The following is a 27,467-nucleotide window of genomic DNA, read 5'->3' as shown; positions in this document are numbered from 1 at the left end:
TTACTTGTGGTAATTAAATAAAAGCATGCTGAGAGTAATAAGGAATGATAGGAGGTATAGTTTGATAAGGCCTTTTTGGCTTGAGATTAGTGTGGAGAACTTTAGTTGAATAAGGGGTGTGGTTTTTGGTAAAATGTTTTCTAATCACATTAAGTCCAAAAGGGAGGATGCTGATTTTTGGCTTACTAATAGGTTTAAGTAAGTAAGTAGACAGTGCATTTTGGTGGGGAAATATCCTAAGAGACTAAAGAATTTTAGGGTATTTGAGGGGTAGATGAATTTTAAGTTTTGTGTGTTAAGGTTAATTTTGAGTGCAAATACAAAGCCTGGGATGGTTACTGCAAGAGCAGTTAGTTCTAGATGTAAGGGTATGGTTATTAGGGGGTCTGTTGTTGGGGGGATGTTGTTGGAGATAATGAATCCAGCAGACACTTCCAATTAGTAGGCATTTGATGGAGTTAATTAAGAGGAGGTTGTTTTCATTGATGGAGGTTAGAGGAGAGAAGCCAGGTTGTCCTAGTCAGGCAAAGAAGATAATTCAGGTACTACAGACAGCTGTGAGGGAGGTGGCAATTAGAGTTATTAACAGGGCTCAGGCATTGGTATAAGACATGTTAGCAGCTTCAGTGATCAAGTCTTTAGAATAGAAGCCGGTGAGGAAAGGCATTCCTGTCAATGCCAGACACCCGATAATAAGGACTGTTGTGGTGAAAGGTAAAGCCTTGAATAGGCCTCCTATTTTTCGAATATTTTGTTCATCGTTCTAGCTGTGAATAATGGATCCGGAGCATGTGAATAGTATGGCCTTAAAAAAAGCGTGTGTGCAGATGTGTAAGAATGCTAGATAGGGTTGGTTGATGCCGATTTTTACCATTATTAGGCCTAATTGGCTTGAAGTGGAGAAAGCAACAAGTTTTTTAATGTCATTTTGGTTAAGAGCACATATAGCTGTGAATAGGGTGATGAGGGCTCCTAAGCATAGCACTATTGCTTGAATAAGTTTGTTGTTTTCTGTTAAGGGGTAAAATTGAATAAGTAGGAAGATCCCTGCCACATCTATTGTGCTTGAGTGGAGTAAGGCTGATACAGGGGTGGAACCCTCTATCGCTGAGGGGAGTCAGGGGTGAAGTCCAAATTGGGCTGATTGTGTGCCTGCAGCTAGTACGAGTCCTATAAGGGGGAGGTTTGAGGGATTTAGGTCGAGTATAAAAATTTGTTGCAGGTCTCATCTGTTTGAGTTAAACAGGAATCATGTAATTGACATAATGAACCTGACATCCCCAATGCGGTTATATAAGATTGCTTGGAGAGCAGCTGTGGTTGCGTCTGCTCGTCCGTACCATACCCACTGAGTAGGAAGGATATAATTCCAACCCCCACCCATCCAATAAAAAGCTGGAAGCTGTTATTGGCAGTAACAAGGATTAACATGGTGATGAGGCAGAGGAGTAGGTACTTGAAGAACCAATTAATGTAAGGGTCTAGATGTATGTACCATATTGAGGACTCCATAATGGACCATGTAACAGATAATGATACTGGTATGAATATTATTGAGAAGTGTTCTATTTTGAAGCTAAGTGTTAAGTGAAGGGTTTGGATAGTGATTCAATGTCAGTTTGAAATAATTATTTCTTGGCCTGTGTGGAGGAATATTATTGTTGGAACTAAGCTGGTAATAAAAGCACGAGACGGTATTTTTTATATATGATGGATATTTGTCACTTTTGTAGAAATCTGTGTTAGTTTTTATAATTGTGATGATTAGTATTAGAAGTGTGAGCAGAGGAAAACAGGAAAATAGGTTTATTAATTTTATTTGGAGTTGCACCAATTTTTTGGCTCCTAAGACCAATGGAAAACTACTATCCTTTAAATCCTGAAAAAACCATACTGTTAGGCATGGGGATTTAGTATTTAGTATATACTATTTAGTATTTACTACTTACTAAATACTATTTAGTATTATTAGTATTAGTATTATTTATTTAAATAAATAGTACTTACTATTTATTTTCCCCTCTTTCAATCTAAAACCATATCTAAAATGTATTTCAGATCTTGTCAGTCTTTACTCTGAAATTGTTCAAAAATTTAATTTAGCTGGATTTAATTAAGCTGGATTTTCAGCTTCAAGGTAAATCCACCAAACCTGTAATTCAAAGATTATGCAGCGCTGTTGTGAGGCTTCTGCCACTGTGGTCCACAAGAGCCCTACTCCTCCAATGACTGAATAGACTGTGGAAAGTGAGGTATTCCACTGCACACACTCATATCTGTTCATTTGTCAATCGGCACTGTCTCCATCCCTCTACAGCTTTCCATATATCATGGGAACCCATCACATTGGTAGAATCTATTCATGTAGACATTTGTGAGAAGTGCCAGTAGGTAAGAGAACTAGCAAACTTCCTTTGGAGTTCCAGGGGTTTTATAGTCCAAGACATAGGGTAGAATCAGTCTGATTGTTATTGAACAGGTAAAAAAACAACAGTTGAATATGGTTCTCCCTGGGCTATTTACGATTAGCACAGCACTAGGGTGCAACGTGAGGATGATATTTAACAGGTCCTTTCAAACCCTCAATCATCTATGTCAATATTCTATGTATTCTTATGTATCACAAAGGAAAAATATACCTTTACAATGGAAAATTCTGGTGGTCATCACGTTAATAAAATATTCAAGTCACACCTATAGAGGGACAACTTGACATTATGTGCTTTCTTTTTTTTAACATCTTTATTGGACTATATTTGCTTTACAATGTTGTGTTAGTTTCTGCTGTATAATAAAGTGAATCATCTATATGTATACATATATCCCCATATCCCCTCCTTCTTGTGCCTCCCTCCCACCCACTCTATCCCAATCCTCTAGGTGGTCACAAAGCACTGAGCTCATCTCCCTGTGCTATGCGGATGCTTCCCACTAGCTACCTATTTTACATTTGGTAGTGTATATATGTCAATGTCACTCTCTCACTTCGTCCCAGCTTACCCTTCCCCTGCTGCGTGCCCTCAAGTCCATTCTCTTCGTCTGCGTCTTTATTCTTGTCCTGCCCCTAGGTTCATCAGAAGCTTTTTTTTCTTAGATTCCATATATATGTGTTAGCATATGGTATTTGTTTTTCTCTTTCTGACTTACTTCACTCTGTATGACAGAATCTAGGTCCATCCACCTCACTACAAATAATTCAATTTCATTTCTTTTTATGGCTGAGTAATATTCCATTGTGTACATGAGCCATATCTTCTTTATCCATTCACCTGTCAATGGATACTTAGGTTGCTTCCATGTCCTGAGTATTGTAAATAATGCTGCAATGAACATTGTGGTACATGTCTCTTATTGAATTATGGTTTTATCAGGGTATATGCCCAGTAGTGGGATTGCTGGGTCATACAGTAATTCTATTTTTAGTTTTTTAAGGAACCTCCATACTGTGCTCCCTAGTGACTGTATCAATTTACATTCCCACCAACAGTGCAGGAGGGTTCCCTTTTCTCCACACCCTCTCCAGCATTTATTGTTTTTAGATATTTTGATGATGGCCATTCTGACTGGTGTGAGGTGATACCTCATTGTGGTTTTGATTTTCATTTCTCTAATGATTAGTGATGTTGAACATCGTTTCATGTGTTTGTTAGCAATCTGTATATCTTCTTTGTAGGAATGTCTATCTAGGTCTTCCACCCATTTTTGGGTTGGGTGGTTTGGTTTTGTGATATTGAGCTGCTTGTATATTTTGGAGATTAATCCTTTGTCAGTTGCTTCATTTGCAAATATATTCTCCCATTATGAGGGCTGCTTTTTCATCTTGTTTATGGTTTCCTTTGCTGTGCTAAAGCTTTTACGTTTCATTAGGTCCCATTTATTTAATTTTGTTTTTATTTCCCTTTCTTTAAGAGTTGGGTCAGAAAGGATCTTTCTGTGATTTTTCTCATAGAGTATTCTGTCTATATTTTCCTCTAAGAGTTTTGTAGTGTCTGGCCTTACATTTAGGCCTTTAATCCATTTTAAATTTATTTTCATGTATGGTGTTAGGGAGTGTTCTAATTTCATTCTTTTACATGTAGCTGTCCAGTTTTCCCAGCACCAATTATTGAAGAGGCTGTTTTTCTCCATTGTATATTATGCCTCGTGTTGTCAAAATTTAAGTGACCATAGGTGCGTGGGTTTATCTCTGCCCTTTCTATCCTGTTCCATTGATCTGTATTTCTGTTTTGGGGGCAGTACCATACTGTCTTGATTACGGTAGCATTGTAGCATGATTTGAAGTCAGGGAGCCTGATTCCTCCAGCTCCGTTTGTCTTTCTCAAGATGGCTTTGGCTATTCGGGGTCTTTTGTGTTTCCATACAAATTGTGAAATGTTTTGTTCTAGTTCTGTGAAAAATGCCAGCGGTAGTTTGATAGGGATTGTACTGAATCTGTAGATTGCTTTGGGTAGTATAGTCATTTTCACAATGTTGATTCTTCCAATCCAAGAACATGGTATATCTCTCCATCTGTTTGTATCATCTTTAACTTCTTTCATCAGTGTCCTATAGTTTTCTTTATAAAGGTCTTTTGTCTCCTTAGGTAGGTTTATTCCTAGGTATTTTATTCTTTTTGTTGCAATGGTAAATGGGAGTGTTTCCTTAATTTCTCTTTCAGAATTTTCATCATTAGTGTATAGGAATGTAAGGGATTTCTGTTCATTAATTTTGTATCCTGCTACTTTACCAAATTCATTGATTAGCTCTGGTAGTTTTCTAGTAGCATTTTAGGGTTCTCTATGTATAGTATTATGTCATCTGCAAACAGTGACAGTTTTACTTCTTCTTTTCTGATTTGGATTCTTTTTCTTTCTTTTTCTTCTCTGATCATTGTAGCTAAAACTTCCAAAACTATGTTGAATAATGGTGGTAAGAGAGGGCATCCTTGTCTTGTTCCTGATCTTAGTGGAAATGTTTTCAGTTTTTCACCATTGAGAATGACGTTTGCTGTGGGTTTGTCATATATGGCCTTTATTATGTTGAGGAAAGTTCCCTCTAAGTCTACTTTCTGGAGAGTTTTTATCTTTAATGGGTGTTGAATTTTGTTGAAAGCTTTTTCTGCATCTATTGAGATGATCACATGGTTTTTATCCTTCAGTTTGTTAATAAAGTGTATCACATTGATTCATTAGTGTATATTGGAGTAACCCTTGCATTTCTGGGATAAACTCTACTTGATCATGGTATATGATCCTTTTTTTTTTTTTTTTTTTTTTTTTGCGGTATGCGGGCCTCTCACTGTTGTGGCCTCCCCCGTTGCGGAGCACAGGCTCCGGACACGCAGGCTCCGGATGCGCAGGCTCAGCGGCCATGGCTCACGGGCCCAGCCGCTCCGCGGCATATGGGATCCTCCCAGACCGGGGCACGAACCCGTATCCCCTGCATCGGCAGGCGGACTCTCAACCACTTGCGCCACCAGGGAGGCCCGTATATGATCCTTTTAATGTGCTGTTGGATTCTGTTTGCTAGTATTTTGTTGAGAATTTTTGCATCTATGTTCATCAGTGATATTGGTCTGTAGTTTTCTTTTTTGTGACATCTTTGTCTGGTTTTAGTTTCAGGGTGATGGTTGCCTTGTAAAATGCTTTTGGGAGTGTTCCTCTCTCTGCAATATTTTGGAAGAGTTTGTTGAGGATAGGTGTTAGCTCTTCTCTAAATATTTGTTAGAATTCGCCTATGAAGCCATCTGGTCCTGGGCTTTTGTTTGTTGGAATATTTTTTAATCACAATTTCAATTTCACTGTTTGTGATTGGTCTCTTTATATTTTCTAGTTCTTCCTGGTAGAGTCTCGGAAGGTTGTACATTTCTAAGAATTTGTGTATTTTACTGGCATATACTTGCTTGTAGCAATCCCTCTTGATTCTTTATATTTCTGCCATGTCAGTTGTTACTTACCCTTTTTCCTTTCTAATTCTGTTGATTTGGGTCTTCTCCCTTTTTTTCTTAATGAGTCTGGCTAGTGGTTTATCAATTTTGTTTACTTTCTCAAAGAAACAGCTTTTAGTTTTATTGGTCTTTGATACTGTTTCCTTCTTTTATTTTTCATTTATTTATGATCTCATCTTTACGATTTATTTCCTTCTGCTAACTTTAGGGTTTATTTGTTCTTCTTTCTCTAAGTGCTTTAAGTGTAAGGTTAGGTTGTTTATTTGAGATTTTTCTTCTTTCTTGAGGCAGGATTGTATTGCTATAAACTTCCCCTTTAGAAATGCTTTTGCTGCATTCCATAGATTTTGGGGTGTCGTGTTTTCATTGTCATTTGTTTCTAGGTATTTTTTGATTTCCTCTTTGATTTCTTCAGTAATCTCTCAGTTATTTAATAGCATATTGTTTAGCCTCCATGTGTTTTTATTTTCCCTGATTTTTTCCTATAATTGATACCTAGTCTCATAGCATTGTGGTCAGAAAGATACTTGATAGCATTTCAATTTTCTTAAATTTACCAAGGCTTGACCCAAGATATGATCTATCCTGGAGAATGTTCCATGAGCACTTGAGATGAAAGTGTATTCTGTTGTTTTTGGATAGAATGTCCTATAAATATCAATTAAGTCTATCTTGTTTAATGTATCATTTAAAGCTTGTGTTTCCTTATTTATTTTCATTTTGGATGATATGTCCATTGGTGAAAGTAAGGTGTTAAAGTCCCCTACTATAATTGTGTTGTTGACAATTTCTCCTTTTATAGCTGTTAGCATTTGCCTTATGTATTGAGGTGCTCCTATGTTGGATGCATAAATATTTACAATTGTTATATCTTCTTCTTGGATTGATCCCTTGATCATTAAGTAATGTCCTTCTTTGTCTCTTGTAATAGTCTTTATTTTAAAGTCTATTTTTTCTGATGTAAGAATTGCTACTCCAACTTTCTTTTGATTTCCGTTTGCATGTAATATCTTTTTCCATAGCCTCACTTTCAGTTTGTATGTGTCCTTAGGCCTGTAGTGCGTCTCTTGTAGACAGCATATATATGGGTCTTGTTTTTGTATCCATTCAGCCAGTCTCTGTATTTTGGTGGGAACCTTTAATCCATTTACATTTAAGGTAATTATCGATATGTATGTTCTTATTACCATTTTCTTAAGTGTTGTGGGTTTGTTTTTGTAGGTCTTTTCCTTCTCTCGTGTTTCTTGCCTAGAGATGTTCCTTTAGTATTTGTTGTAAAGCTTGTTTTGTGGTGCTGAATCCTCTTAACTTTTGCTTCTCTGTTAAGGTTTTAATTTCTCCATCGAATCTGAATGAGATCCTTGCTGGGTAGAGTAATCTTGGTTGTAGGTTTTTCCCTTTCATCACTTTAAATATGTCCTGCCACTCCCTTCTGCCTCACATATTTTCTGCTGAAAAATCAGCTATTAACCTTATGGGGTTTCCCTTGTATATTATTTGTTGCTTTTCCCTTGTTGCTTTTAATATTTTCTCTTTTTCTTTTATTTAATTATTGAAAGTTTGATTAATATGTGTCTTGGCGTGTTTCTGCTTGGATTGATCCTGTTGGGACTCTCTGTGCTTTCTGCACTTGATTGACTATTTCCTTTCCCATATTAGGGAAGTTTTCAACTATAATCTCTTCAAATATTTTCTGTCCCTTTCTTTTTCTCTTCTTCTTCTGGGACCCCTATAATTCGAATGTTGGTGCATATAATGTTGTCCCAGTGGTTTCTGAGACTTCTTCATTCTTTTTTCTTTACTCTGCTCTGTGGTATTTTTTTGTTTTTGTTTGGTTTTTTGTTTTTATTTTTGGTTGTATTGGGTCTTTGTTGCTGTGCACAGGCTTTCTCTAGTTGTGGTGAGTGGAGGTTACTCTTTGTTGTGGTGTGTAGGCTTCTCATTGTCATGGCTTCTCTTGTTGCAGAGCACAGGCTCCTGGTGCACAGGCTTCAATGGTTGTGGCACGTGGGCTCAGTAGTTGTGGCTGACGCGCTCTAAATCTCAGGCTCAGTAATTGTGGCACGTGGACTTAGTTTCTCTGTGGCATGTGGGATCTTCCTTGGCCAAGCATGGAACCCATGTCACCTGCATTGGCAGGCAGATTCTTAGCCACTGTGCCACCAGGGAAGCCCTGCTCTGTGGTATTTTTTCCCACTCTTTTATCTTCCAGGTCACTTATCCATTCTTCTGCCTCAGTTATTGTGCTATTGATCCTTTCTAGAGAATTTGTAATTTCATTTATTGTGTTGCTCATGATTGTTTGTTTGCTCTTTAATTCTTCTATGTCCCTGTTAAACGTTTCTTTTAGTTTCTCCATTCTGTTTCCAATATTTGATTCATCTTTACTATCATTACTCTGAATTCTTTTTCAGGTAGGCTGCCTATTTCCTCTTCATTTGTTTGGTTTGATGGGTTTTTACCTTGCTCCTTCATCTGCTGCATGTTTCTCTGTTTTGTTTAACCTACTGTGTTTGGGTTCTCCTGTTTGCAGGCTGCAGGTTTGTAATTCCCATTGTTTTTGGTGTCTGCCTCCAGTGAGTGAGGTTAGTTCTGTGGCTTGTGTAGGCTTCCTGGTGGAGGGGACTGGTGTCTGTGTTCTGGTAGGTGGTGCTGGATCTTGTTATTCGGGTGGGCAGATCTACATCTGGTTATGTGTTTTGGGGTGACCCTGCAGTGGCAGAGGCCAGCATGATGTAGCAACAGCCTGAGATGCACCCTGTGTTCTCCCAGGGAAGTTGTCCCTGTAACACGGGACCCTGACAGTGGCATGCTGCACAGGTTCTGGAGGGGGTGTGGATAATGACCTGTGCTTGTACACAGGATTCTTGGTGGCTGCAACAGCAGCATTAGTGTTTCATGCCCGTCTCTGGGGTCCGAGCTGATAGCCACAGCTTGCGTCCGTTTCTGTAGCTCATTTAGGTGGTGCTCTGCCTTCTGTGGGCACACATGGAAGGAAAAAATCCCCTCTCCTCACGCACCCTGAAACAATGGTCTCTTGACTCTTAGGCAAGTCCAGACTTTTTCCTGGAGTCCCTCCCAGCTAGCTCTGGCACACTAACCCCCTTCAGGCTGTGTTTATGCAGCCAACTCCATTCTTGCCCTTGGGATCTGAGCTCTGAAGCCCAAGTTTCAGCTCCCAGCCCCCACCTGCCCCAGCGGGTGAGCCAACAAGCCTCTCAGTGTGGTGAGTGCTGGTCGGCACAGGTCCTCTGTGCAGAAATCTCTCTGCTTTGCCCTCTACACCCTTGTTGCTGTGCTCTCCTCTGTGGCTCCGAAGATTCCCCCCACCTACCCCCTGTTTCCACCAGTGAAGCATCTTCCTAGTGTGTGGAAACGTTTCTTCCTTCACAGCTCCCTCCCAGAGGTGCAGGTCCCATCCCTATTCTATTGTCTCTGCTTTTTCTTTTTTATTTTGCCCTACCCAGGTACGTGGGGATTTTCTTGCCTTTTGGGAGGTCTGAGGTCTTCTGCCAGTGTTCAGTAGGTGTTCTGTAAGAGTTGTCCCACGTGCAGATGTATTGTTGATGTATTTATGGGGAGAAAGGTGGTCTCCACATCTTACTCCTCCACCATCTTGAAGTTTCCGCCCAGTATGTATGTTCTTATTACCATTTTGTTACCTGCTTTGGGTTTATTTTTGTAAGTCTTTTTTCTTCCCTTCCTCTTTTGTTCTCTTCTCTTGTGATTTTATGACTACCTTTATGTTATGTTTGGTTCCTTTTTCACTTTGTGTGTGCATCTAATGTGGATTTTTTGTTTTTGGTTAACTTGGAGTTTTGATATAGCAGTCTAAATATATACTAGATGGTTTTATGTTGCTGGTCTCTTAATTTCAAATGCATTTACAATAATCTGCATTTGTACTCTCCTCTTATGATTGCTGGTTTTGATATCGTATTTGTGTGTGGATGATTTCCTACATTTACTGTATGTTCGCCTTTACTGGTGAGCTTTCCCATTCATAATCTTCTTGTTTCTAGTTATGACCTTTTCATTTCCACTTAGAGAATTTCCTTTAGCATCTGTTGTAATGCTGGTTTAATGGTGCTGGTTTAGCTTTTGCTCATCTGTTAAGCTTTTGATTTCCTTGTCAAATCTGAATGAGAGCCTTGCTGGGTAGAGTACTCTTGGTTGTAGGTTTTTCCCTTTCATCATTTTAAATATAATGTACCACTCCCTTATGGCCTGCAGAGTTTCTGCTGAAGAATTGGCTGATAACCTTACGTGGTTCCCTTGTGTGTTATTTATTGCTTTTCCCTTGTTGCTTTTAATATTTTCTCTTTGTCTTTAATTTTTGTGAATTTGATTAATATGTGTCTTGGCATGTTCCTGCTTAGATTTATCCTGTATGGGACTCTCTACACTTAGGGAAGTTTTCAGCTATTAACTCTTCACATATTTTCTCAGGCCCTATCTCTCTCTCTTCTCCTTCTGGGACCCCTCTGATTTGAATGTTGGTGTATTTAATGTTCTTCCAGAGGTCTCTTATACTGTCCTCATTTCTTTTTATTCTTTTTTCTTTATTCTGTTCCACAGCAGTGATTTCCACCATTCTATCTTCCAGCTCATTTATCCATTCTTTGCCTCATTTATTCTGCCTTTGATTTCTTCTAGTGTATTTTTCATTTCAGTTATTGTATCATTCATCTCCATTTGATTGTTCTTTAAATCTTCTAACTCTGTTAAATATTTTCTGTACCTTCTCAGTCCGTACCTCCATTCTTTTTCAAAGATTTTGCATCATCTTTACTATTATTATTCTGAATTCTTTTTCAGGTAGATTGCTTATCTCCACTTCACTTAGTTGTTCTTCTGGGATTTTTTCTTTTTTATTCATCTAGAACATATTCTTCTGTCATCTCATTTTGTCTAACTTTCTGTGTTTGTGGTCCCATGCTCTGCAGGATTGTAGTTCCTCTCACTTCTGGTGTCTGTCCCCTGGTGTGTGAGGCTTGTCTAAGAGGTTTGAGTAGGCTTCCTTGTGGGAGGGACTTATGCCTACCCACTGGTAGGTGAAGCTGGGTTTTTGTCCCTCTTCTGGGCAAGGTTGTGCCAAGGAGTGTGTTTAGAGTTGGCTCTGGGCTCAGGAAGACTTTGGGCAGCCTGTCAGCTGATAGGTGGGGCTGTCTTCCCACCCTGTTGGTGGTTTGGCCTGAGGTGTCCCAGCACTGAAGCACTGTTTGGTGAGGCCAGGTTTTGGTGACAAAATAGTGGACTCCAGGACAGCTCATGCCAATGAGTGATTCTCAGTACCACCACTAGCTGCATCCTTGTCCCTGCAGTGAGTCACTGTTGCCCCCTGCCTCCCCAAGAGACCCTCCAAGACCAGCAGATAGGTCTGGTCCAGAGTCCTGTGAAGTCACTGATTTTTCCCCTAGGTCCTGGTGTGCATGAGATCTTGTGTGTGCCCTCCATGAGTAGCGTTTCTGTTTCCCCCAGTCCTGTGGAGTTCCTGATCAAGCCCCACTGGGCTTCAAAGCCAAATGTTCTGGGTGCTCCTCCTCCTGATGCCAGACCCCCAGGCTGGGGAGCCTGATGTTGAGCCAGAACTCTCACTCCTGTAGGAGAACCTCTGTGATATAATTATTTTCCATTTTCTGGGTTGCCGCCCTCATGGCTATGGGATTTGATTGTATCAGGATTATACCTATCCTAATATCTTGTGCCTTCTTTGACTTTGAAAGTAGAATATCTTTTTTGGTAGGTTTCAGTCCTTTTTTGTTGATGGTTTTTCAGCAGTTAGTTGTGATTTTGGTTTTTCATGAGAGGAAGTGAGCTCAGGTCCATCTACTTTGCCATCTTGTTCTCGCCCATCTCCTCATTCATGTGACATTATTTTCAATGAGTTTTTATAAAGTCCCCTTCAACCCCCCCAGGCTGGGAGCTGCTCCAACTTTATGCTCAGTGGGGAAACTTCTATGCCTGTTCTTTAGGTATTCTGGGGTATTTTGATCTTCGTTTTCTTTCTTTAAGATTTTTTTTCTTAATTAGACAGCTGTACTGCAATTTCCAGGAGTGAAGAAAGGCATGTGAATGGTCTTCCAGTCCAAATCTGGACATTTGTCAAGCCCTTGCTAGTTCCTTGTTTTCTCATTTTTCCTGGAGCGAAGGCCAAGAGGCAGTACCAAGCTCTATCCCTACTTCTTCCCTTTGTGGACCTGTGCACACACGTCTTCTTGTTGCCTCTGCTCTTGGAGGGGCAGCCTGCAAAACAAAATGGGTGTGTGGATGTGGGTGTGTGGGAGCTTTTCCAGGGCCACCAGCTGGTCCCTGCTGGACCCCCTACCCTACAAACACCCCTTTGGAGCACTGAGCCCCCCTTTCAGTTAAGCACCACCTTGGGGGGCTTGCCCAGGGTGCAGCCTCAAGTTGCTGTTGCCATGTGCTGCTGCTGCTGCCACTGCAGAAGGGGAATGTGGAAAGACACTGGGGACAGTAGTCAGTCTGACATTTGTTGGTTTTTGACTGGCCAGAACCCATTCACCCTCATGTTGATGACAATGGTCAGTTTTCACTTGGGGGTCTACTACTGCCTATTTTCAGTCCTTTGTTCTGTTGGATCCACAGGTGGTGTATCACCTAGGATGGGCATGTGGCTATGTAGGAATGTAACAGTGGCTAGGTAGGAATTGTGTTATGAGCTGAATTGTACCCCCTCCAACCCCTACCCCATGCATATGTTGAAGTCTTAACCTCTAGTAACTCAGAATGTGACTTGTATTTGGAGATAGGACCTTTAAGGAATTAAGGTAAAATGACATCATTGGGATGGTCCCCAACCCAATATGACTGGTGTCCTTATAAGAAGAGATTAGGACACAAACACATAGACAGAAGGACAACCATGTAAAGGCAGAGAGAACAAGTGGTCATCTGCAAGCCAAGGAAATAAACCTCAGAAGAAATCAAGCCTGCTAACACATTGATCTTGAACTTCTAGTCTCCAAAAATGTGAGAAAATAAACCTGTTACTTAAGCCACCCAGTCTGTTACTGCAGCTCTAGAAAACTAATACAAATTGGTATGTGACTCAAGTTAGTTCAAACAAAGCCAATGAGATTCATTTCTAGACATGAATATTTTTCACTACTGCATTTGAAGATGAGTGATTCAAGGTGGGCTGCTGCAGCTCTCTCATCACCATGAGGCTAGACATGTCAGAGAATATAATCAACAAAGAGGTAGTAGTGCTGAAGGATCACATAAATGGGAGAAATGCAGTGCTTTCATTTGAGCCCTTAAGGTTAGGTGAACCTGAAGCCACATCTACTCATGGACCTCTCAGTTTTGCAAGTCAATAAAAATCCCCTTTTTAGCAATATAAATTGAATTTTGTGTCTGCACAGCCAAAATGTCCTAACTAATAAACTTAATATCCAAGAATTCTGAGCCAAGAGTTGTCCAAACTTACAGGTCGTTTTTTTGTTTTGTTTTGTTTTTTTCTTAAACAGTAATTGCTTTGAAGTGATACAATCCTATGGAATGATATTATGGTCCCTTTTTATAGGAAAATTATAAAGTAAAAACTAATAACCAAAATGTTATAGGAAAAATTCTTGAAAGATCTATTTATCCTATAAAGTCACTTTCTCTGGAAAGTGTGATTGGTTTGGGGGTAAAAGGATTTGGGAAGGTTTATGCTTTGATTGTATATACTCCATCATTGTTTTATTTTTTAAAACAAAAATAATGTTTTATTAATATTTTGAAATAATAAGAGAAATTTTAAAGAAAAATGAAGTAACTCTGAAATCCTGATTGTTGACTCCACAAGTTGACTTTCTGTAAATTTTATAATTAATTAAACATGATACTAAATACCTATTTTTGCCAAGAAATTAAAGTTAAGAACTAAGGCAAATGCCCAGATAATTCCAGTATAAGTACTCAAGAAACCAGTCTTTACATGTGAGTTTTATTTCTTTCAAGGCCTTATAGATACACATCAAATGACTAAGCAGACAAAGTAACAGGAGGTAAAGTTACTTTTGTAGCTGGTACGTATCCAAAGGACAACAACAATTTAATTCCTGTATCAAGCAATCCTCGGAACAATACTATAATATGCTGAAAAGAATCAGAATATTAGTCATCCACCTCTCAAGGCTCATTGTAAAGAATTTGGTAAAAGAAGTAAATATTGGGGCCTCCCTGGTGGCGCAAGTGGTTGAGAGTCCGCCTGCCGATGCAGGGGATACGGGTTCGTGCCCCGGTCTGGGAGGATCCCATATGCCGCGGAGCGGCTGGGCCCGTGAGCCATGGCCGCTGAGCCTGCGCGTCCGGAGCCTGCGCGTCCGGAGCCTGTGCTCCGCAACGGGGGAGGCCACAACAGTGAGAGGCCCGCATACCGCAAAAAAAAAAAAAAAAAAAAAAAGAAGTAAATATTCATGTAAAAACTTATTAGTAGAAATATTTTTCCTCAACAAGTCAGCAACAAGTCACAATAATAATGTCATATATGTTCCTATATTTCCATCATCTGAGAAAGTGATCTGTTCTATTTGGCTCTTAAATTGTAATGGCCAAAGAAAGCTAGAGAATTATCGACACTATCTTCTAAAAAGGTTGCAAGTTTCATGTAAAATAAAATTCTTTACTGAAAAAATCAAAATCATTACAATGTTATATCTAAGGACAAAAAGAGATAATCAAAACAATGTGATATTTTCCCCTAATGTTAAAATAAAACGTGGCAATTATTAGGACAAATTTTAGTTAGGTAATATTTATATCATTCTAGAAATTTCCATAATTTGCCTAGGAACCAATAAGAAGATTTGAGAAAATATTAAGGTTAAAACAAAAAGGAATCCTCAGTACATGCTATTCTGTACTCTACAATATTTACGTTAGTGGTTTTTGTCTAATCATAAAAATATCAGCTCTATTGTACTAAATTATCTTCAAGACTGACAATTAGCCCAATTTGGTTTTGTTGGTACAAACACAGATATTTATACTAACAAGATATAACTGACATTTTTTTCAAAAATGAATATTACAGTTCAGCTTTTTCAAAAAAAATCATAAAGACAAAAAATTATGTTGGAAGAATCATACACAGTGTTCCAGTTTCTCAGCTGTATATCCTTCAACAAGTAATTTAAGCTCACAATCTTTTATTTTCTCCAACTGTAAATATGGATAATATACCTATTTATATGATTGTTATAAGAATTAAATGAAATGGTGTGCATAAGGCACCGAACATATTACAAAGGTTTTATAGTATTTAAAAATAATATTAATAATACATACTAATAGTACTGTTATAGAAATACTTTTTAAATTAACATACAAAATATCAAATGTACAAAAGCAATAAATAGAAGCATAATGTGCACTATTTTTAAATGTGTTCCCTAAAAGCAGTATTTTACTGCAAAAATCCTTGCTTTGGAGTTCTCCCACTCATTTAAAAGATGACTGTATGCATTTGGAGCAACACTGATGGACTTGGAGGGTATTATGCTAAGTGAAATAAGTCAGACAGAGAATAAAAAATACTGTATGATATCACTTATATGTGGAATCTAAAAAATACAACAAACTAGTGAATATAACAAAAAAGAAGCAGACACAGATATAGAGAGCAAGCTAGTGGTTACTAGTGGGGAGAGGAAAGGAGGGAGGGACAATATAGAGGTAGGAGATTAAGAGGTACAAACTCATATGTATAAAATAAGCTACAATGATACACTGTACAACATTGGGAATATAGCCAATATTTTATAATAGCTATAAATGGAGTATAACCTTTAAAAATTGTGAATCACTATATTATACACACGTAACTTACATAATATTGTACCTCAATGAAAATAAATTTTAAAAATTAAATTTAAAAAAGATAGCTGGCTGTATAAAAACTACAATTATGTACAGTTAGTGTACAGGAAAACTTTGTTGTCAGAGAGATCCTGGTGAATCCTTACCAGCCTGTGATCTTAGGTAAGTTATTTAATTCATTTGAGTCTCCACTTCCTTAATGACAGAATAAGAGCATCATCATTTACTTGCCAAGGCTTGGGGGAAGACTGAGGTTCTGGACTATGTGTTTAATACATTCTTTAAATTTTAGAAATTCATTTATTTTAAAAAGGAAGATAAACATTTGCGGTAGCACCACACACAAGAAATTTTGGCTGAAATGTATGCATATTTCAAAAACTATTAAATTGCAAAAGGTCTAGCATAGGCTTGGGATCCTATAAATACTCAATAAGATTACAAAAGTATTATAACCTTTATTTAAAATATTTTTGAGCATTTCATCTGCCAGATCTGTGCTCGGTATTAGAAGCCAATATCTCTGATGAAGTAAAAAATGGGAACTAGTGTCTTACATCCTTTCTTTCCACTTCTGTTTTGTACTATCAGAGACTTAATCAACAAGAGCTAATGTCTCTGGGACTTAGAGCTGTGTTTCAGAAAAATAATTAGTTAATTAATTAATTAATTAAAATACAACAGGGGTCCAACTGCCAGGTTTATTTGTGTCAGCTGTCTTTGTCTGACTTCTCTCTGCAGATTCATTCAAACCACTCTCCAACACTATCCAGAACATCAAGTTTATTCTGTTACTCTAAGTACAGAGTACAATAAATCAGGAAACTTTGTTCTACACAAAGTTTCAAGATTGACCGCCTTAAGACAACACAGAAAAAAATGATGAGATGATTAAGAAAAGGTAACAATTCCTCAAGGATGAAATGAATTTTTTTAGTTCCATGCAAGCAAATATGCTTGCATAGTTCAACCTCAGGAACAAAATGTAATTGTGTTGACAATGAATGCTGTCTTATCTTTTTTCATATCATGACTGCTAAAATGTGACTATACTTTCAAGAATTTGCTTTGACAGCTCAGATTTTTAAAATCAATGTTCACCATACCCAACTATGATTGCCTTAGGTGATCAAATTAAATATTTACAACGCTGTGTTCTCTGTTATGTTATATAATAAATATTTTGGATATTATTGTGTTTAACATAAAGGATTTAAACTAAACAAAAAGAAAATCAAAACCCTTCCCCTAGACAACATTTATGGTGATAGAGTTTCTCAGCACAATTTATTATACTATTGATCCAAAAGTCTTAATCCAGATCTGTACGCTTGAAGGGAAGAAGTTTTAGACACCAATCTGCCAAATTCTATCCGTTCATTAGTGAACACTCATAACAGTTTCTGTTTCCCCACATAACCTCATAACTGCAGAGGTCAGATAATAAATATTCATTTGTTACTTTCTCCCATATATCACCAAGTGTAAATCTAGAGTCTGAGAGACTTAATTTCAAGCCCTGCTTCTGTCTTGTGGTCACATAACTTCTCTGGATCCCAATTTCTTCCTCACTAAAAATACTGATAATAAAATCTATTTTATAGCATTGTCATGAAGATAAAATGAAATAATTTATTTAAAGTCTTAGAACATAATAGACCCTAATAAACAGTACCGCTTATTCTGAGGAATGGTCACATGAGATATCAATGCCACCAGGAGTGAGAAAGAGGCTATTCCATCGAGAGCACCCAGAACATCCAGGATCCTCCCTGTGGACTGAGGTTGGAAGCTTCACTAACCTCAACTGTGAAGAAGGAGCTAGGCAAAGCAGAAAATTAGATGGACATAGTCAAAAACACAACTAATAACATTAACAACTTTTATTTTACTAGATTTTCTAACTACACTTTAATATTCCATTTTCCCCTCAGAATAACCTGTCATCCCTCCAGGGGATAATAAAGATCCCTTTAATGATGCATATCTATCTGGCTTATAATGCTTAAGTGTTGCTAAGGAATACCAAAAAAATAATTTTTACTTTATGCAAATATTCACAAATTAGGTCACTCATAATCCAAAAATCACCTCTCCACTGTCAGAACATTGAAGTGGCCCAGTACATATGGAGACATAAAAGGAGTAAAATACATAGTAAATCAAAATATCATCTTTTAATTGATATAGAGTATATCAAAGGTCACGGCTTAATATAAGAGCTAAATTGACTTATCCCAGCTATAAATAGCTTATCCCAGTGTTAGGCAGATTTACCTATCCATTCCCAGGCATTGCTGGACAGGAGCAGGTAAAGCTTAAGCCACAGAGGAGCTGAAGAGAACCACTCCATGTAGACAGCCTACTGCAAGAGAAAAGAAAAGGGAGGTTAACTGAACGTGCTCAGTTGATCCTTCCCAAATGTATATGGGTTTGTTCTGGAGCAGAGTTAAAGGGATGGAGAGGAGCCAGCATTTCCAAATTAACAATGGGTTCCTTAAACTGGGAGAAAATTTCAGGAATGAGAGAGGAAATATTCTCCCCTAATATCCACAACCAGAAAATAAACAGAAATTAACTGAAAATTGAGAGCAAAGAAAATTCCAGAGAGAGAAGTAGGGCAGGACACATTGTTAGGAAGATGTTTAACTCCATATTCCGACTCAGAGGAAAGTGAACACATGATCCTTGCCATCTCACCAAGATAGAAATCATTCCTCTTTGCATGTGGAGGAGTTGGTGAAAATTGCAAGGGCGTGTAGAAGTCCCCAACCCCACACTTTCATGTGGAGAGAAAGCAAAAGCTACCTCTTTTAAACATTGTAGTCTATTCTAATGGGTGGTAGAAACTTAATCTCAGTCAATGCAGAGGTAACCCCTTTTATCCTGCTGTGGTGGCTAAATTGCAGTGGGAGGAAGATTTGGCCTCATGTGGCACCAGAGCATTCAGAGAGGAAGGTATCAGATCCAGGAAGGCAGCCAGCTACTCTGGTATCTGCATGGATCCCTATTTTTGCTGATCTCAGATGTTAGACCATACAGATTGCAAATTTTTAAGTCTCAATCCTGTCCAAATGGTCCCCTAGGGTTGAGCTCTGTCTGTTACTTCAAGTGCAGGGGAGTAACATGAAGCTACCCATATGACACTGGCAGAAGGGAAATTAGGGAGCTAATGCCCTGTGTCAGTTTTGCACTCCTCTGTGGCACATAGAAGTGTCTTTTGCTCCTGTGTCACCCAGGACCCCCTATGGACCCAGCTTCTTTGCTTGGGAATTATTCTACTATTCATGCTCCTCACTGGGACACAGGAAGTTTAAAAAAAAAAAAAGACCCCAGGTCTTGTTGTTTCCACAGGCTCCAGCAAAAAACAGGCATGAGATGCCCTTGCCTCACTTAGATCCCAGCAGAACATGCAGGGTTTTGTATTTATTAAACCCACTCACAGCACAGTTTGACTCAAGAAAGCAGAGCACAGGAGCTTGTAGTAGGTAATCAATAAGTATGTTTGTTATCATTGTCATGATCATTACTATAAATTTAATATGTCTCCATTTCATGTACGAAAAGGTACGATAAATCTATTTTCTTAAATTGCAGTGTAGCTCAAAGAAGCCAGCATTTATCAAAAGCAAATTGTGAAGTATATTTAAATACGATTATTTTTCTTCTGTGAGTTTTTTGAGAAACGTGTCTTTATTTTTATCCACACAATCTCTTAGAATCTAATGAGTTCAATTAATGTTTTCAGTAAAATTATTACTTAAAACATATATAAAACAAGCTTACAGCACAATTGAAAATGTTTATTTTCCATCAAAGTAAGCAGAAATTATGTCATATAGATTTTTATAGCCCCCCCAGATTTAACACAGTGGTAAGTACATAAAAGAAGAGTAGTGAATATTTGTGGAATGATTGATTCACTTCATCCCAATATATTTAACTGGCTACCTGTGACTCCTAAAGCAAGAATATAACTTTGAAAATGCCTAATATGTCTTATAGAAACAATAAGAAAATCAAGTCAAAAAGTCACAATAATGTTCTTGAAATATTATTTCCAGATATGGAACAATGGAAAAATATTAGTTTAAAACTGTGTCAAGGGCTTCCCTGGTGGCGCAGTGGTTGAGAGTCTGCCTGCTGATGCAGGGGACACGGGTTCATGCCCCGGTCTGGGAAGATCCCACATGCTGCGGAGCGGCTGGGCCCGTGAGCCATGGCCACTGAGCCTGCGCCTCCGGAGCCTGTGCTCCGCAACGGGAGAGGCCACAACAGTGAGAGGCCCACGTACAGCAAAAAAAAAACCAAAACAAAACAAAAAAAAACCTGTGTCAAGAAGACCCAACAATAAAATGGCAAGGAAAAAATGAAGAAATTCATTTCTTTGTTACATTTCAGAAAGATCAGGCTGGTGGCTCTGTTCATGCTGTTATTCAGAGGCCCAATTCCTTCCATCTTGGTTCTTGGGGGTTCCCTAAGACAAAGTCCTCATATGATTGGTAGAGGCTGAAAAACGGCATGTGTGTGAAGAGGGGATAGGCCCAGAAATGACCCCATTATTTCTGCCTATTGGCAAAACCCTATGTGGCCACACCTCACTTCCAGTGAAACTGAAAAGCAAGGGAAAAAAGATTTTGGTAGGCAAATAGCAAACCTAATTACAATATTAATTTTTTGTCCCAAATAATTTAACATAGGTTAACTTATAAATAAAATCTAACCAAAACAACACCTTTGCAGATCAGAAAGTCAATGTCCCTATGCACAATTTATTTACAGCCACAAACTATAATTTGCCCAAATTATATAGCATATAGTCAATAGTCAGTGGGCATTTATTTCATAATAAAAAAAAGAAGCTACAGGAGTCTCTTTAGTCAAATAGAATAAAATGTCATTAAAAAATATATTGTTTGACTTAACCTTATATAAAACCTATTAAAATTGGAGATGAGAAGCATTAATGGAAAATATCTTCTTTTAGAATCCATTTTAGTTAGGATTACTAACTGGAAGTAGTTTATAGAAATGAACACCAAAACAAAGCAAAAAAGCAAAATAGTAATAATAAATCAATAAAAATAAGGAACTTAGGAGTACTTAAAATAATAAAGCATTATCTTCAACTCTTATTAACCATCAAAAAAGTAAAGTACAAATTTTTCACTTTAGGGATCATGGTTCTGAAAGTTCTGAATGAGATTAATAAGATGTTCAATGTCCGTATTAAAGCAGAAGAATGGGATAACACACAAAACAGATTCTCAGTATTTAAGCAATGCCCAAATAATCTATTACATATTTCTTTAAAGATTATCTTATTAAAATTTTAAAGTAGAAATAACTTAAGTAGTTGAAATTTGGAAAATGGATTCCATAGAATGTTATAAGAAAAACAATGATTCATAGATATACAATAAGCTTTTAATTTTTAACATGCTTATGAGTTAAATTTACATTTAATAATGTTTATAAATATACCAAGTCATTGCAAGCTTTGGGTTCTAAATTCTTTCTTCATTGTAAAAGAATGTTTATAATTATATAATTCATAAATTTTTGTGATCAATGAAATTTTTTAAGGAATTAGGAATTCACCACACATATTAAGGCTTTATTCTGTAAAGTAAATTCTTAAAAGGTCTACTTATTTTGGGCAGCATTATAGTATTTACATCAGACAGGTGGATCCACATGATTCCGAGAATCTTTATTAACAATGACTGAGGGCTAAATGCTCCAATTAAAAGCTATAGAATGGCTGAATGGATACAAAAATAAGACTCATATATATGCTGCCTACAAGAGGCTCATTTCAGATCTAAAGATACATACAGACTGAAAAAGAGGGGATGGAAAAGGTATCTCATGCAAAAGGAAATGAAAATAAAGCTGGGGTAGCAATACTTCTATCAGACAAAAAAGACTTTGAAACAAATACTGTCACAAGAGACAAAGAAGGACATTACATAATGATGAGGGATAATTACAACAAGAAGATATGAAGAAAAAGAATTTGAAAAAGAATAGATACATGTATATGTATAACTGAATCATTTTGCTGTACACATGAAACCTGAAACTAACACAACATTGTTAATCAACTATACTCCAATATAAATAAAACATTTTAAAAAATATGACAATTGTAAAAATATAGCCACCCAATATAGGAAAACCTAAATATGCAAAGCAAATATCAACAGATATAAAAGGAGAAATTGACAGTAAGAACAATAGTAGGGGACTTTAACACTCCACTTACATCAATGACCATATCAGCCAGAAAGAAAATCTATAAGGAAACACTAGCCTTTAAAAACATATTAGATGACGTGGACTTAATAAATCTATAGAGAATATTCCATCCAAAAGCAGAAAAATACATACTCATTGAAGTGCACATGGAAATTTCTCCAGAATAGATCACAAACTATGCCACAAAAGAAGGCTCCATAAATTTAACTCAATTGAAATCATAACAACCTTCTTTTTCAATCACAACAATAGAGACTTGAAATCAACTACAAGAAAAAAACTGCAGGAAACAAATATGTGTGGAGGCTAAACAATACACTACTAAACAACAAATGGGTCACTGATGGGAGATCTTCAAGATGATGAAGGAGTAAGACGTGAAGATCACTTTCCTCCTCACAAATACATCAGAAATATATCCACATGTGGAACAATTCCTACAGAACACCTACTGAACACTGGCAGAAGACCTCAGACTGCCCAAAAGGCAAGAAACTCCCCATGTACCTGGGTGGGACAAAAGAAAAAAGAAAAAAACAGAAAAAGAATAGGGACGGGACCAGCACCTCTGGGAGGGAGCTGCGGAGGAAAAGTTTCCACACACTAGGAAGCCCCTTCACTGGGGGAGACAGGGGGTGGGTGGAGAAGGGGAAAGCTTCAGAGCCACAGAGAAGCATGCAGCAACAGGGGTTCAAAGAGCAAAGCGGAGAGATTCCTGTACAGAGGATCGTGCAGACCAGCATTCACCAGCCTGAGAGAGTTGTCTGCTCAACCGCTGGGGCGGGTTGGGGCTGGGAGCTGAGGCTTGGGCTTTGGAGGTCAGATCCCAGGGACAAGACTGGGGTTGGCTGCATGAACAGAGCCTGTAGTGGTGTTGTGCTCCAAAGCTTGCTGGAAGGGAGCCCAGGAGAAAGTCTGGAACTGCCTAAGAGGAAAGAGACAATGGTTTTGGGGTGTGTGAGGAGAGGGAATTCAGAGCACCACCAAAACAGGCTCCAGAGACAGGCGCAAGCGGCGGCTATCAGCTTGGACACCACAGACACACATGAAATGCTAAAGCTGCTGCTGCAGCCACCAAGAAGCCTGTGTGCAAGCAGAGGTCACTATCCACAACTCCCCTCCCAAGAACCTGTGAAGCCCACCAGGGTCCTGTGATCCAGGGACAACTTCTCCGGGAGAACACATGGCGCACCTCAGGCTGTGGCAACATCACGCCAGCCTCTGCCGCCACAGGCTTACCCCGTATTCCATACCCCTCCTTTCCCCTGCTCTGAGTGAGACAAAGCCTCCTAATCAGCTGCTACTTTAACCCCATCCTGTCTGAGCAAAGAACAGATGCTCTCAGGAGACCTACATGCACAGGCAGGGCCAAATCCAAAGCTGAATGCCAGGAGCTGTGCGAACAAAGAAAACAAAGGGAAATTTCTCCCAGCAGCCCCAGGAGCAGCAGATTAAATCTCCACAATCAACTTGATGTATCCTGCAGCTCTGGAATATCTGAATAGACAATGAATCATCACAAAATTGAGGTGGTGAACTTTGGGAGCAACTGTAGAATTAGGGTTTGCTTTCTGCCTCTAATTTGTTTCTGATTTTATGTTTATCCTGGTTTAGTATTTAGAATTTATTATCATTGGTAGATTTGTTTATTGATTTGGTTGCTCTCTTCCTTTATTCTTTTTTTTATATATAGATATATTTTTTTTCTTTTGCTCTTTTTTTTTTTTTTTTTTTTTTTTGCGGTATGCGGGCCTCTCACTGTTGTGGCCTCCCCCGTTGCGGAGCACAGGCTCCGGACGCGCAGGCTCCGGACGCGCAGGCTCAGCGGCCATGGCTCACGGGCCCAGCCGCTCCGCGGCATATGGGATCCTCCCAGACCGGGGCACGAACCCGTATCCCCTGCATCGGCAGGCGGACTCTCAACCACTTGCGCCACCAGGGAGGCCCTCTTTTGCTCTTTTTGTGAGTGTGTAAGTGTATGCTTCTTTGTGTGATTTTGTCTTTATAGCTTTGATTTCACAATTTGTCCTAGGTTTCTGCCTGTCCGTTTTTTAGGGGTTTTTACTATTGTTTTTACCACTTGTTATCATTGGTGGATTTGTTTTTTGGTTTGGTTGTTCCCTTCTTTCTTCCCTTTTTTTTTTTCTTTTTTTTAATTAATTTTTAATTTTTTTAATAAATTCTTTGTATTTATTTTAATAAATTTTATATTATTTTATTTCATTTTCCTTTTTTCTTTCTTTCTTTCCCTTATTCTCCCTTTTCTTCTGAGCCGTGAGGCTGACAGGGTATTGGTGCTCCAGCGGGGGTCAGTCCTCTGCCTCTGAGGTGAATGAACCAAGCTCAGGACGTTGGTCCAACAGAGACCTCCCGGCTCCACCATAATATCAAACTGCAAAAGATCTCCCAGAGATCTCCATCTCAATGCTAAGACCCAGCTCTAATCAATGATCAGTAAGCTACACTGCTGGTCACCCTATGCCAAACAAATAGGAAGACAGGGACAAAACCACACCCATTAGCAGAGAGGTGGCATAAAATCATAATAAATAAGGTCACAGGCACCCCAAAACACACCACTGGACATGGTCCCGCCCAGCAGAAAGACAAGATCCAGCCTTATCCACCAGAACACAGGCACCTGTCCCTTCCACCAGGAAGCCTACACAACCCACAGAACCGACCTTAGCCACTGGGGGCAGACACCAAAAACAACAGGAATTACGAACCTGCACCTGTGAAAAGGAGACCCCCAAACACACTTAGTTAAGCAAAATGAGAAGAGAGAGAAGCACACAGCAGATGAAGGGCCAAGGTAAAAACCCATCAGACCGGGGCTCGGTCGGCCCCCGCGCCCAGGCGGCTGCTCCCTGCTGACTGGGGTGTGGGCGGGGAGCGGCGGAGGGAGGAGGAGGCGCTGCTGGCCGCTGCAGTTGCCTCCGCTGCTGGGCGCCTGGGCAGCTCCCCCGGTTCCCGTGGCCGCCATGGATGAGCAAGCGGGTCCCGGCGTCTTCTTCAGCAACAACCACCCGGGTGCCGGCGGTGCCAAGGGTCTCGGGCCTCTGGCGGAGGCTGCCGCGGCCGGCGACGGGGCGGCTGCGGCGGGGGTGGCCCGAGCCCAGTACAGTCTCCCGGGGATCCTGCACTTCCTGCAGCACGAGTGGGCCCGCTTCGAGGTCGAGAGAGCCCAGTGGGAAGTGGAGCGGGCGGAGCTGCAGGCTCAGATTGCCTTCCTTCAGGGGGAAAGGAAAGGTCAAGAAAATTTGAAGAAGGATCTTGTGAGGAGGATCAAGATGCTGGAGTATGCTCTTAAACAGGAAAGAGCTAAATACCACAAGTTGAAATATGGAACAGAATTGAATCAGGGAGATATGAAGCCTCCAAGCTATGACTCTGATGAAGGTAATGAAACAGAGGTGCAGCCACAGCAAAACAGCCAGTTAATGTGGAAACAAGGTCGACAACTACTCAGACAGTATCTACAGGAGGTGGGTTACACAGATACTATTCTAGATGTGAAATCCAAACGAGTGCGAGCTTTGTTGGGCTTTTCAAGTGATGTCACTGACAGGGAAGATGACAAAAATCAGGACTCAGTTATAAATGGCACAGAGGCTGAAGTTAAAGAGACAGCAATTATTGGAAAATCTGAGTTAACAGATTCTGCCTCCGTGCTGGATAATTTTAAATTCCTTGAAAGTGCAGCTGCAGATTTCAGTGATGAAGATGAAGATGATGACATTGATGGAAGAGAGAAAAGCATCATTGATACTTCAACGATTGTTAGGAAAAAAGTATTGCCTGATAGCAGTGAAGATCGAGATACAAAAGAAGCTCTAAAGGAGTTTGACTTTTTGGTTACATCAGAAGGAGACAATGAATCCAGAAGTGCAGGCGATGGAACAGACTGGGAAAAGGAAGACCAGTGTCTCATGCCTGAAGCTTGGAATGTGGACCAGGGAGTAATTACCAAACTCAAGGAACAATACAAAAAGGAGAGAAAGGGGAAAAAGGGGGTGAAGAGGCCCAATAGGTCAAAACTGCAAGATATGCTTGCTAATTTGAGAGATGTTGATGAACTTCCCTCATTGCAGCCATCTGTGGGTTCACCTTCCAGACCCAGCAGCTCCAGGCTTCCTGAACATGAAATAAATAGGGCAGATGAAGTGGAAGCATTGACGTTTCCTCCTTCTTCTGGGAAGTCATTCATCATGGGAGCAGATGAAGCCCTTGAAAGTGAACTGGGACTTGGAGAATTGGCAGGCCTTACAGTGGCCAATGAAGCAGACTCATTAACTTATGATATAGCAAACAATAAAGATGCATTGAGGAAGACATGGAACCCTAAGTTTACATTAAGAAGTCACTTTGATGGCATTAGAGCCCTTGCTTTCCACCCCATTGAGCCTGTTTTGATAACAGCATCAGAGGATCACACGTTAAAAATGTGGAATTTGCAGAAAACAGCCCCAGCCAAAAAGAGCACTTCTCTTGATGTGGAGCCTATCTATACATTCAGAGCTCATAAAGGTCCAGTGCTTTGTGTGGTAATGAGCAGCAATGGTGAGCAGTGCTATAGTGGCGGGACTGACGGACTGATCCAGGGCTGGAACACCACCAACCCCAACATCGATCCCTATGACTCTTACGATCCTTCTGTTTTAAGAGGCCCTCTCCTAGGCCACACCGATGCAGTCTGGGGTTTGGCTTACAGCGCAGCACACCAGCGTTTGTTGTCCTGTTCAGCAGATGGCACTCTCCGTTTATGGAATACAACCGAGGCTGCTCCAGCCCTGAGTGTATTTAATGATAATCAAGAATTGGGAATCCCTGCCTCTGTGGATCTAGTGAGCAGTGACCCGAGCCATATGGTAGCATCATTCAGCAAAGGATACACAAGCATCTTTAACATGGAAACACAACAATGCATTCTCACTTTAGAATCCAACCTAGATTCAACAGCCAACTCTTCCTGCCAAATAAATAGAGTCATCAGTCATCCCACTCTTCCCATCAGCATCACTGCTCATGAAGACAGGCATATCAAATTCTACGATAACAATACAGGCAAACTGATCCACTCGATGGTAGCCCACCTAGAAGCTGTTACAAGTTTAGCAGTTGATCCAAATGGCCTGTACTTAATGTCTGGCAATATAGGTCATGACTGTTCAATACGTTTATGGAACCTAGAAAGTAAAACGTGTATCCAAGAGTTCACAGCTCATCGGAAAAAGTTTGAAGAATCAATCCATGATGTAGCTTTCCACCCATCCAAATGCTATATAGCCAGTGCTGGGGCTGATGCACTGGCTAAAGTCTTTGTATGACACAATGCACCATCTTCACCTTCTAGCTCTTTATAAATAATCAACTGCACAAAAGAGATACAGAAGACCGGGGCAAGAGTCAACCCATCCAGCCCTTTTGTTCTGCTGAAGGAGCACAG

General features: G+C 39.5%; 1 protein-coding gene and 1 pseudogene across 2 annotated transcripts; one reads left to right on the top strand and one right to left on the bottom strand.

Annotated features, from left to right (window-relative positions):
- LOC132499488 (NADH-ubiquinone oxidoreductase chain 5-like) lies at window positions 1–25,004 on the bottom strand (annotated as a pseudogene).
- On the top strand, window positions 24,988–27,467 carry LOC132498555 (striatin-like). Of its 2 annotated transcripts, XM_060112354.1 has the most exons (2): window positions 25,004–25,057; window positions 25,141–27,467. In XM_060112354.1, the coding sequence occupies exons 1-2, from the start codon at window positions 25,007–25,009 to the stop codon at window positions 27,346–27,348; spliced, it is 2,259 nt and encodes a 752-aa protein (XP_059968337.1). In that variant the 5' UTR covers window positions 25,004–25,006; the 3' UTR covers window positions 27,349–27,467. The 2 variants fall into 2 exon arrangements, with proteins under 2 accessions (XP_059968336.1, XP_059968337.1); XM_060112353.1 differs by having other exon boundaries at window positions 24,988–27,467.

The sequence above is a fragment of the Mesoplodon densirostris genome, chromosome 11 (assembly GCF_025265405.1).
Source record: "Mesoplodon densirostris isolate mMesDen1 chromosome 11, mMesDen1 primary haplotype, whole genome shotgun sequence".
NCBI lineage: Eukaryota > Metazoa > Chordata > Mammalia > Artiodactyla > Ziphiidae > Mesoplodon > Mesoplodon densirostris.
This window is presented reverse-complemented; position numbering and strand designations above follow the sequence as displayed.